This window comes from Sander lucioperca, chromosome 20, assembly GCF_008315115.2.
Source record: "Sander lucioperca isolate FBNREF2018 chromosome 20, SLUC_FBN_1.2, whole genome shotgun sequence".
Taxonomy (NCBI): domain Eukaryota; kingdom Metazoa; phylum Chordata; class Actinopteri; order Perciformes; family Percidae; genus Sander; species Sander lucioperca.
Window position 1 is genome coordinate 23,454,163 of NC_050192.1, and position 12,478 is coordinate 23,466,640.

General features: G+C 40.3%; 1 protein-coding gene across 1 annotated transcript in view; it reads right to left on the reverse strand.

Annotated features, from left to right (window-relative positions):
• Window positions 1-12,478, reverse strand: part of LOC116054592 (kinesin-like protein KIF21A) — a 38,744-nt gene that overhangs the window by 4,771 nt on the left and 21,495 nt on the right. Inside the window, exons 10-25 of the mRNA XM_031306214.2 lie at window positions 12,082-12,145; window positions 11,184-11,390; window positions 10,664-10,711; window positions 8,975-9,032; window positions 8,763-8,874; window positions 8,476-8,664; window positions 7,669-7,868; window positions 6,687-6,794; window positions 5,877-5,945; window positions 5,621-5,766; window positions 5,387-5,531; window positions 4,997-5,191; window positions 3,312-3,413; window positions 2,605-2,770; window positions 2,353-2,373; window positions 1,043-1,100 (exon numbers count right to left, since the gene is read on the reverse strand). Of these exons, the coding sequence (XP_031162074.1) occupies window positions 1,043-1,100; window positions 2,353-2,373; window positions 2,605-2,770; window positions 3,312-3,413; window positions 4,997-5,191; window positions 5,387-5,531; window positions 5,621-5,766; window positions 5,877-5,945; window positions 6,687-6,794; window positions 7,669-7,868; window positions 8,476-8,664; window positions 8,763-8,874; window positions 8,975-9,032; window positions 10,664-10,711; window positions 11,184-11,390; window positions 12,082-12,145 (1,888 nt within the window). The remainder of the gene's footprint in view (window positions 1-1,042; window positions 1,101-2,352; window positions 2,374-2,604; window positions 2,771-3,311; window positions 3,414-4,996; window positions 5,192-5,386; window positions 5,532-5,620; window positions 5,767-5,876; window positions 5,946-6,686; window positions 6,795-7,668; window positions 7,869-8,475; window positions 8,665-8,762; window positions 8,875-8,974; window positions 9,033-10,663; window positions 10,712-11,183; window positions 11,391-12,081; window positions 12,146-12,478) is intronic.

Sequence of the window (12,478 nt, forward strand, 5' to 3'; positions counted from 1 at the left end):
TTGAGTGTCCCAGTAAGCCAGGTTGGTGAGCCTGGAAGTGTCACGGCTAAATGGAGTGGAGCCATAATCAGTGTTGGAAGGTTACTTTGGAAATGTAATAGGTTACCGATTACAGGTTACCCTATTTAAAATGTAATAGTAGTGTAACTATTTCAATCACTTCATCAAAGTAATGTAACTTGATACATTTTGATTACTTTTCTAAATTTCCAAAATGCATGTCAACTGTTAACCATTTTCAAATGTTTAAACCTGGCAGTGTTAACCTTACAGCAGTACCCAACACTGACTACTGTCAAACTCCTTTTAAAATCCTTCAACACATGAATTAAGATTATAAACGGTTGGACGGCTCGACATTTTCAACGTCGATGGCATTTTGACCGCTGGCAAACATTCTTTACATTGCACGGTTATGTTCAAACCTTTTTCAGATTTTTTGTATGAAATATTTTTTTTTATATATATTTCCAGCACTGGGATGTGTTTTTATCCGTAGCCATAGTGGCGACTCTCAGACAGATTGCGAGGCAATTTAACTGTCAAGACGGGTGGCGCTGCAAATTCAACCAGCAGAACCCATCGAAAGCATCAGAATAGCATCAAACTTTACTAAACAGCTGTGGCTGGAACTGTCAAAAGAAGACATTGCAAAGCAACAAAATTATATAACCTAGCTTTTTCCAGAACATATTCAGATGTAACCCCCAATGTAATCATAAACATTTTCAAAGGTAACTGTTATTTAATTGCACTTTTTTTCCCAGTAACTGTAACGGATTACAGTTACCTTTATTTTGTAATTAAATTACGTAACGCCGTTACATGTAACTAGTTAGTCCCCAACACTGGCCATAATTAAAGTCATCAATTACACCTGTGCTTTTCCTACTATGAGAAAGACCTATTTAGTGTAAAAGTTAAACATGACACATAAAAACATAAATACCAATTTTTCTGCACATATAAATAGCAGTATCAAGGTCAAAAGTGCTGTTAAATTGTTAATATGAAAAAAAGGAATATGTGTGTCTGTATTTACCTGCCCTCTGCGGCTGGACTGGGGGTGGACTCGTCACTACTGCTGTCATCTCCATTCTCTGTGAAAAATAGGATTTCTCACTTGGGTTTTCCCTGAACGATACATTATGTGCTAACAAACTGTCTTTTCAAGGAATCTTTCAAAACACAGCGTCCATTCAGTAAGCTAAATATTACAGCACACCAAGGGTCACTGGGTTTAGTTTTAGATAAAGGGGGACAGTCGGGGGACAATAGTGTAATGTGACTGGAAGCTACGGTGTTGGGAGTATTTATCCTGTGTCAAAGACGAATGGAGAAAGCATAAGAGAGACAGGAAGACACAAACACAGAAAGACACACACACACAAACAAACGGCTGTGTACACTTTAGCTCTGAGTCCTGCGGCAGCGTGGATGTTTTACTGCTGTTTAGATTTAGTGACCTGAGTGAGAGGGACGTGCTAGCAGGTGGTGTAACAGGGGAAACTTAACACAACACATCATGCACATGGCAGAGTTATTTCAACTGGGTTAGTTTTTAAATGGGGGGGTTGATGCACGCTACAAGATTTCTGAATCTAGGGTAGAAATATAGTTATCATGAGCACATTAATGCATTAATTATAAAAATAAAAGGTCAGACAGTCACCTTGGGTCTTCAGTAGGGATGTAACAATGCATTGTGAATTGGTTAACAATAGTTATAAATGTGTAAAGATTACAACCGGTTGAGATAAAAAATTTCGATTTCACTTGTTTGACTTCAGACATCACTACGTCTATTCATTTAGTTATTTTGATGTGGGATTTGTTTTAAAAATGTAATTATTCATTTTTTATTACATTTTTGTTATTTAAGATCCAATCCAATTACAGCTGCGCTTTTGATAAGAGGACACATATGTTGTTTTGTACAGTTTACATAAATAAAGGACTATTGTTCAGTCATTTGTCTGCAGCTCATTCTGTTACAAAAATCGTAAATCGTATTGTGAACTTAAAATCGTGAATTGTATCGAATCGTGATTTGAGTGATTTGTTACATCCCTAGACTTTAGATATCATTTTTAATGTAAAAAAAAAACTAAATATGATATATTTTAAAAAGCCAAAGAGCCATACAATGCGCTGTTACATCACTTTACAAAGATTAAATGCACTCATGGGACCAAAGTTTTAAAAAAGGCTCTAAACATAAAGTAAAATGTTCTTTTTAATCTTTTAGTTTGCCTGCATATATGCCTTTAATTAGGGGTAAATGTTGTGGAAATCTTGTAGTGTGCACGTGCCATGCTCTCTCAAACACATTGCTATTCAACCCGTACTCACCTGGTGACAGGTAACCTAACTCTGAGTTCACACCAACACAACAGAGAAAACAAATCAAAATCAAACCCAAAGATGAGAAAAGGGCTGCTCTTTATTTTACAGGCCTTGGTTTTTGCATTTCAAGCATCAATTCTCTTTGCACACCTACAAAGAAGTGAGGCCTACAAAATAAAATGCAGCCATATGGTGAAAGAAAAAAAGTGATTGTGATTGACATGCTCAAAACGGTATGGATTCGTTGTTGTTTCCCACCTTGCAGAGCGCTGCCCAGCAGAGCGTCCAGCTCCGGGTTGATTTCTGCTTTCTCCTTCAGCATGTGGAACAGCAGCTGGTTCTGGGTGGCGCTGTTTATCTCCGTCTGCTTCAACCGACCCTCCATCACCTTCAGCTGGGAATCCTTCTGAGCCGCCTGCAGACCCTGACACATGATGACACAGGAGACTTATCACTGGAGACACAGCAGTACATTCTTTTTTACTGTTTGTATATCTCAACAGGCCAACCTAATGTAGGCTCTGTAGCTTTACCTTTAGTAGTCTATGTAATTACTTCCACTTCTTAATTTGTTCTATTTGTCTTGTTCTTTGCCTCTGCGTTGAATGCATTTCCTTACTGAACCAATTAGGTTTCATCAAATCTAATCTTATCTAATTTAATTGAAACCTAATTTAATCAAGTTGTTCCATTTAAAGTCTCATTGAATCTAATCTTATAACGGAACCATGACTACGAAAGCAAGATCAAGATGAACAGACAAATTGTATGCAAGTTGCCACAACAACCAACGGTATACGTAAGATATGGGTCTGCTTTAACCGGGCATTTGTACTAAAAAATAAGGAGTGCTTCATGTTATCTTAATTGATCCTGTGCTTGATTAACATGCTGGGGTGGGCTTGCATGATCAATCTTAATGCTAGCAGTCTTAATAAAGGTAACAGCAAAGGTAAAATAAGTACCTTACTGATGGCCATAGTCATGAAATGATCCAGAAGGAAGCGGGCTTCTGATAAATTACAGGAGCTGATCACCGCAGTAACATCCACTGTGTCTCCTTCCTCCTGTAGCAGAACAAAAGCACATTCATTGTAAAATAGTCAGTCATAGGACAATTTATTTGACCGTAGTTTAGCTTGTGCAATTTGGGAAATACATTTACTCGCTTTCATACTAAGAGTTAGACAAAAATATTGATACTACTCTTATATCTGTCTGTTGAATAAAAGGCTACCACCAGCAGCCGGTTAAGTTAGCTTGGCTTAGCTTAGCACAAAGACTGAAAAAAGGGGAAACAGCTGGCCTGGCTCTGTCCAAATGTAACAAAAACGGCCTACCAGCACCTCTAAAGCTAGTTCTTACGCAGAGATGAGTTGTTAAATACTCACACCCACCTGCCAGGTGTTGCGTAGCTAACTAAAGCGACTTAACAAAGCTAACCTTAGTTTGCTTACATTTGCCCGTTTAGATTAATGACAAAAATAGGTAATGAGAATGTGTTTTACAGACGGGCATGGCATTTGATTCAAATGCTGTTTAATAACGACATACAACATATATGGTTTTAAATTACATTTCACAGATATAACACAATATAGCTAATTCAAACTACAAAGTGTTAGTTAATAGCCTAAAAGGCCAAATAAGTCATGTTAGGTTAGCTTAATCAGATATTTCTCTCTCATTGTAAACTGTATAACTAATTCTGACGCACATATTTCTAATGCAGATAACTACATTTATAAAGGATTTGTTTTGCCTCCTAAAACTGTAATTTTTCAAAGTTGTACTACAGCTATTAACGGTACAGTGACTTCCTGTTTACATAGGCATAGGCACTATAAATGTTTCCAATTTACACATTACTGAAGTCTTTACTAGCTGATTCCTCAAGTTTTAATGGTGCACCTTAGTTTAGTTAATCACTTGTTTCATACTAGCTGTTAGTTAGCAACACAATCCAAAGCCCCCACAGGTATTGAACACACCATCTTACACAGCATTATAACAGTGCTAACACTGTAGCCCTCAGGCTTTTAACTGATACATCATTGCACAGTTTAGCACCAGTGACAGCAGCCACAGGATTTTGGAACCACTTTTCATCCTGCTGTTAACTTCTGATTGCTCATTCTTTAAGCTCAATAACAATTCATCATCAAAAACTACAGTATGTCTGGAGCATCATGGGAGTCTCACAGAGTGGATGTGTCATATGAACATGTGAAGCCAGGCAGAGCAAAATGCTCTTCAAATAACACATTTGTAAAGTTACATTTGATCTATTTAACTGCTGTTCAGTGTGCATCATCAGGCTGCTGGACCTATGCTTTTGGCTGTAGTAATGGACTGTGGTTGTTGTTTTATTGAGCCATTGTTACTCTGACAAGTAAGCTGTTTGATGTCTGATGCTTATTTATTTATAGTCAGTGGTGCTGAACTGTGCAATTATTTCCCACTTGTTTGCCTGAGGTTTACAGTCCAGTACAAGCATAGTATAGCTAATGAGGTAGTGATACACATCAGTGTGCACTGTGATCAACTGTATGCTTCCTTTACCAAACTTTACCTTCATTTATTAAGCATTACAACCACACGCATCATGACTACCAAGGAATAAGAGTCCTGGGATTCCCCACCACCTCACCTTGGCTTCCTCCATCTGCATGATGTTGGCCTGGCAGTCGGCGATGCTGTCGTTGATATAGTCAATGTTGGCGCTCAGAGACTCAAGCTCTTCGTTCAGGGAGGCCAGGGAGCGGTCGGCGTCTGCACCCTCCACCGCCATCTTTTCTCTTTTTCTGGACACACGCTCCCTCCGCCTGGTCAGCTCCTCCCGTTGCTAAAGCGGTGGCGGAGTTTAGGGCAAGGGAATTGAGAGGAACAAAAGAAGAATGAGAATAAGGGACAAAAAAAGCCATTTATAGTAACCCGTTTAACAAAACATACATTTGTCAAGCTTTGGGTTTTTGGAACTCTGGTTTAAATTGCTTTATTTTTTCCGGCCCATCTTGAATCTGATGAAGTCACGCGTTACCTTCAGCAGTCTGTTCATATCTGTCTCCATGTTAGAGATGGTCATCCTCTGCATGATGATGTCAGTGACACGTCTCTCCAGTGACTGCCATTTGGCCCTGGCCGTCCTGCTGAGGTAGGTACTTCCCATCCGTACCGGGGAACTCCTGAGGAGAAAGATACGGCTCTTTTAAAACGGTTTAAACACGCACTGTCAACAGTGTGACGCACACATAAACACGCTCAGATACCGCACCTGGCTCCATTGACCGCAGATGTTCCGGATGTATTCATCCTTCCTGGGGTGGCTCTGTGCGACGGCTCCTGGAGGGGTTCAGGTAAGCTGATTTTCCTGCTCACCTTCCCAGACACGGGCCTCACCTGCCGCCTAAGAGCTGTCACCTGTTCACAAAAAGAGAGTCATTTTGCCTATTAGAGGGAAACAACAGCGGATGCAAACCCAGTGATATTGTCCATACTCTCCCCTATGTGACTGTGTGTGTGTGTCTCACCTCTTCATTCTTCCTGCGAAGAATCAACTCCTGCTGTCTTTTCTGGGCTTCCATCTGCTTCAGTTGGTGCTGTAAGATGGAATGAAAGTTGGAAAATAAAAAGGTTGGTAAACTGGTTGGGAGTTAAGGTGGGTCTACTCTTGACTAGGGCTGTTCGATTATGGAAAAAAATCATGATCAGATTATTTTTGATCAATACTGAACAGGATTACTGGTTGACTTTTGGAAAGATGTTGCATTTATTGAACTTAAATTCTGAAACAGTTAAACAAGTCAGTAGTGAAAACACCTGGAACTGTGAAATTTCCCTTAATACTTAATTCCTGTTTGAATTTTTTTTTGTTATTCAAAACACAAGACGAAATAAGAGTTTAGTTGCAAAAGGTAATGTTTTTCTTGATTACTCTGTTTTTGTGATCATGAGGAGCTGAAATTATAATTAGAGCTGGGCAATATATCGATATTTTATCGATATCGTGATATGAGACTAGATATAGTCTTAGATTTTGGATATCGTAATATCCTAATATGGCATACATGTTAGTGTTGTCAACACTACAATATCGTTGCGTATCGATATCGAGGTATTTGGTCAAAAATATCGTGATATTTGATTTTCTCCATATTGCCCAGCCCTAATCGTAATCACAATTAAAATTACAATTAATTGCACAGCCCTACTCTTGACTATGTACTTGCTCATGTATAATATAAACCAAATACAAGTATGTTGGCTATATGACTATATGTAAAATGATAAAAACTTAAATAAATTGTATAGCTCTCTGTGAGTGTTTCCATCTCTCTCACCTCAGATCTGCGCTGGTCTTTCTTCAGAGAGGCGATCTCCCTGTTCCTCCTGCACTCTGTGACTCGATTCCTCTCCTGCTGCTCCTTCATCTGACGCATCAGCGCCACCTGGTGGAAAAACACAACACAGCAGGAGAAACTCAGCACTGAAACAAGACAAGGAGCTTGGTTGCTCACCGGAGGCCCTGCAATGGTTCTGTTTGGTTCGGTTATTCCTTTTGTATTTGCATTAGATGTATTTAGTTTAACCTTATATATCTTTTTATTTATTTTTATTTTATCTTTATTGAGGCCAACTGATTTCTTTACGTATTTTCTCTTTTGTTATATGATTTACAGGATCCTGGTACAGAGGATAAGAAAGAGAAAGAAAAAAAAATGATAGAAAAGAAAACCACAAGGATTTTCCATCTGTGTCCATAGTTATCCTCATATCGATGTCAGTTTTCTTCCCAGGCCCAGTTTTTTTGTTTGTTTTTTTTACATTTTTGTATATTAACAGTAGGATCAGTTAGAACATAGGGGGGAGTTTCACTACACTTCTCTGAAAGAAAAGAAAGGACATGCATAAACATAGACGATTACAACAAAACAAAAATGCCTCAAACAAAATCTGATTTTAGGCCTATATGTTCAACATACCCAGTCCATTTAGACCGTATCCTAGAATATTTGTCAGTCTGGATTTTGAGGGAGTAGGACCAAATCTAACCATTCTCCTATTGTAGGAGAGTCTTGTTTTAACCACCTTATTGTTTTTTAACTTTTTATCTCTATAATCCCATGTGTCAAATGAAATGTTTCCTAAATATAAAGTGTCAAACCTACATAGGATGTTTAACCTTATATATCTTATTGTAATAAATTATTTTGTTGGCATCTTGTGACGCTTCCCCAGTTTTTGTCGTGACTTAGAGCCGGGTTTATGACAAGCGTAAAAGTGAAAAGAAAAGAATCTAAGGAACACAACCTATTCCTTTACCTTAGTCTTCTTCATCTCGGTCACATCCAGCTGGAGTTTCTTGAGCTGCTTCTCGTACTGCGACTGGTTCTTCAGCAGGCGGGCGTGCTCCTTCTGAGCCGACTGGAGCTTCTGCAGCTCTTTGTTCATGGAGCTCAGCTTCCTCTCATACTCAACTTTGATCTTCTTGGCCTTCTCCTCCGTGCCCGTCTCCATTGAACCTGGAGATGAACAAGGAAACAATGGAGTTTTCAGCAGTGGTGGAATGTAACTAAGTACATTTACTCAAGTACTGTACTTAAGTACAAATCTGAGTTACTTGTTCTTTACTTGAGTCTTTTCTTTTCATGCCACTTTCTACTTCTACTCCGCTACATTTCAGAGAGAAATTTTGTACTTTTTACTCCTACATTAATCTGACAGCTTTAGTTACTAGTTACTTTACAAACAGATTTTTGCACACAAAACACACACAGTTTATAAAATATGATGTTTTATTATAAATTAAACTACCCAACAATATAAGGGCCTACAAGTACAGGTGAAATGATCAGCTGATTAAACTCTTAGTTGATTGACCGTTTCCAGTTTCTAAAATGTGAGGATTTTTTGGAATTGAGTACTTTTACTTTATTCCTTAAAGTACATTTGCCTGATGATACTTGCATATTTTTACTGAAGTAACATTTTCAATGTGGGATTTTTACTTGTTTACTTTTTTATTGTTTTGTTCTTTGAACTCGAGCAGATTCCCTTATCTTATCTGTTTCAGAGAGGTGTTTAGGGACCCGTTACAAAGTCAAGTACCTGTTTGCATGCGTCTCTTACCCATATTATGCAGCACCTTGTCCCTCTCCAGCTGGGTGTCTCTGATCTTGTTGTGCAGCATGGCCAGCTTCTGCTCGTACTGCTGTTTTAGAGTGTGCAGACGCCGCTGGCTGTTTTCCAGCTCGTCAATCAGCTTCTGCTTGATGGCGATCTCGCAGGTGATGTTGGCCAGGTCGGCCTGGACGTTTTCTGCGCACATACACATCATCAGATCCTGACGCCTCTTCCATATCTATATCACCTACTGTCACTTCAGAAAAGAAGCCGTACATAATGGCTAATTTTACCTTTCTCCTCCAGTTCGTCAGAGTCAGAATCGTCGGACGTCTCGTCTCCTGCCATGTCAAAGTCCTCCTCCTCTCCATCTGCGTCCTCGCCCTCTTCGTGGTCGCTGCCCTCCTGTCGACATATACGCGCACGTGTGAAGAAGACAGGAAAAATACACAATGTGCGATCTTTAAACTGCAATCTAAAAAAGCTTGATCTAGTGATTCTCCACCTCTGCCTCCTCGTTGCCTCGCTCGTGGTCGTTGTCTGGCAATTCCTCTTTGATAACACTGAAAGAGGAAAAGACAGTTACTCAGCTGCCGACCGAGTTCTTATACTGCAGGTCCGATTTGAAATTGACAGCAATTCCAATTACAACAAGGATGGGTAAAGTGCACATGCAAATTAGTATGCACTTGATCAGATCAGGAGCAGATGTCGAATCAGTGTATTAATGAATCATTTCATTGTGATTACATGGTGTGCGACATTGCGACAGAGAAAGGCAAAAATGATTAAGTGATCACCATTAACAGTTATTATTACAAATTGTTACGATTTCGAGGGCTGCCACACACTACTAAGATTTGTTGACCATATTCTACAGACCATCATCATAAAAACTTGATTTTGTTTTTTTACATCTGACTCCCAACTCCATTTTTTATCCTTCTTTTTAAGGTTAAGACCAGGAGTGTCAAACTCAATTTCACTAAAGGCCACACTGGAAGAAGAGCCAGACGTGTAGTTTATTAAGATGCTTTCATTTAATAGGAAAAGTCTAATATCTTTGACTGTTTTATTGCATTTCTCATATAGCTTTCTAATTACAGTTTGGTCGAAAAAAAAGTCAGAAAAAAAGTTCCTCAGCCATCATAGAAAGAGAAAAAGAAAAAGTGACAAAAGCTTCGGAAAAAGCGACAAAAACGTTGAAAAAAAAGCGACAAAAACGTTGAAAAAAGCGACAAAAACTTGGTGGGGCAAAATGTATTGTGAACCTAAATTGATATGCGGGCCGGAACCAAATCTGCGAGGGGCCGGATTTGGCCCGCGGGCCTTAAGTTTGACACGTGTGGTTTGGACCATAGACTGTTAATATTAATGGACAAAGCATCCAGTTCGGCCAAGTGCTGCAAATGCGGAAGTGCCTTAAACCTGCATTCTATCTGAATTCCAGCAGGGGGGGGACACGTGCCGTTGCAAAAGGAGGTCGGTTTCTGTAGAAGTCTATGAGAAAGTGACCCACTTCTCACTTGATTTATTACCTCAGTAAACATTTTCATAATGAGTTTATGGTCTCAATCGCTAGTTTTAAGTCTTCTGCAATACAGAATGATGTTAATTTTTTGAATTATGGTCTCGTTGATTTTAAAATCGTCGATAAAGCAGGGGGTGTTTTAGGGCGTGGCTATGATGTGATTGCCAGTGAAAGTGTGTAACATAACGAAGAGTGTAAGGGCTCCTCCCTCACGTCTAAAATTGTCACATCCGCAACCAGGATGGCTGCGCCCGTAACGGCAAACTCGACGACTCATAGCAGATCTCCACAAACCAATGGGTGACGTCACATATGCGCTGTCCATTAATATACAGTCTATGGTTTGGACACTCATGATGAGATCTGATCAACATCTTGCCGTTTGCAGTGAAGAGGAAAAGAGTGACAGAGCAGAGGGTTAAGAGGAAGAGGTTAAAATATCTGCTTCCCTCCAGGTGTGTAAACCACCTGTGGGTGCAGAAGAAGTTAGTCACTTTGGGAACTTAGAAAGGGAGATTTGGGTTGGGACATAGGTCAACAATCAACTGAAATCCTTTCGATTATTTGGTGCATTTCAATCTGAGCACAAAAACACATGATTTGCACCGCTAGTAATTGAACCAGCTTCAGATTTGACCCAATCCTGGGTGGGATGTAGCAAACCTGGTGGGTTCAACCTCGTGGTGGTGACTCTCCTCATATCGCCTCAGTCTTCAGAGAAAAGGATGGCAGGTGTGGATGGTGAGGTGACGAGGTGAGGTGGAGGTAGAGAGGGGCAGACGGGATGCAGAAGTTAGGGCAAGTGAGGGAATATTACAGGATAGGAGAAAAACAGAAAGTGAGAGAGCAGCAAGAAAGGGCGGGGCAAGTGCAGAGACTCTCACAAACACAGTGTGTTCGAATGATGAACACTGCTTATGGAGATGCAGATGACAAAGACAGATTTAAAGAATCCTGCTAAAAACAAAATGACCAGATCACAAATTAAATTCCTCACTATTAATGCAATGATCAGTGTGCTGCAACGTGCCAGACCTCGACAGACCAGCCATCATCATTAATAGCTGTTGCTATCATCTTGTCTAAATCCAGCCTTCATTCCATTAGAGAAACATCTGGGTGTACAGTGCTAATGCAGGGAGCCAGGAGATAATTACAAGTGTGTCAGACCCCCAAACTATACCTCTTCTTCTTCTTCCTCTCCTTCTTCTTTAGTTTCTCCAGGCTTTTCTTGGCCATCTCGATGACGTCGCTGGCCTCCTTCTCAGGGGCGAGGAGGGCAGGGGAGAAGGAGCCGCCGGGGCCGCCGTAAAGCGAGGGGCGTGTGGAGGCCCGAGACAAACTCTTCCTGAGGCTCTCGTTCACAGCCTCGCTTTCAAGAAGTTTAGCTCTAAGAGAGGGGGGAAATGACAGTGTTATTGTCATCATCTGGCTGTGCCACTCCCTTAGTCCTCTCGTTTCCTCTGTTTCCCCTCCCTGCTGTTTCTGTCCGTCATTGTTTGTCATGTTCTGTCTAGTTTGTTGTGTGTGCGGTTGTGGGTGTGGCTCTTTAGCTTCCATCGCTCTCCTCATCTGATCTCCGGCAGCGTCTCACACCTGAAGCTCATCCCTGCAAATCAACCTGCTCAGTGATAAACCCCGGCTCTACAGTCAGTCTTCGCCAGTTTGTCCGTTCACCTCTGAGGTAACAACGCTACGGCTAAACTTAGTATAGTTCTGTGAGATTACTATTACCTGCCTTTTTGTTCCCTTGTCTGATATCCTGTGTTTTTGCCTTGCTTAGAGCTCCACCTGTGTGTGAACGCTGCCGGTCCATCTCGTGTGGTGTTCAGAAAGAGACGCCATCATTCATCTGTCTGCCCACCGCTGCCCTTTTGCTGATCATTTTTTACACATTTTATTTTTGTAATAAACCTGCCTGAGTTGATTCTACCTCTGCTTAGTGTCCACTTCTGAATCCAAGTGGGAAACATATACAGTTATTACTGTCACACAGCATGAACAACTGTGTTTAATTGTTATAAATGGCTGCTGATTAAATAATAATACCAAAATAAATTAATAAAGTGGTCGCCCCATACCTGAGCTCCTCGATTTCTTTGATGTAGTTCTGAATCATGTTCCCGATCTCTTCGCTGCCTTCACCTAAAAGCAGAGGCATAACTTTAGCTTTTACATGGATTCATGGTGACTTATCGGGAGCCGTGGTGGAGAAACCAAAAAGACTTTTAAGTGTAATTACATTTTTGTTACATACAATACCTTCCCTACAAAGCTACTCTTTATTCTTACACTACTTCTGTGACACCCATTTTAAAAACATGCTTTGGTGAACCAGCTCACTTTTCATGTAGCGCCTTCAGCAGGTCAACATTCTAATTTAGCCTGAAACCTGAAAAACTAATATTTTTCCCATCAGGCTCAGTTGTACTTTGTGTTTAGTGCTAATAAGCAAATGTTAGCATGCTAACATGCTAA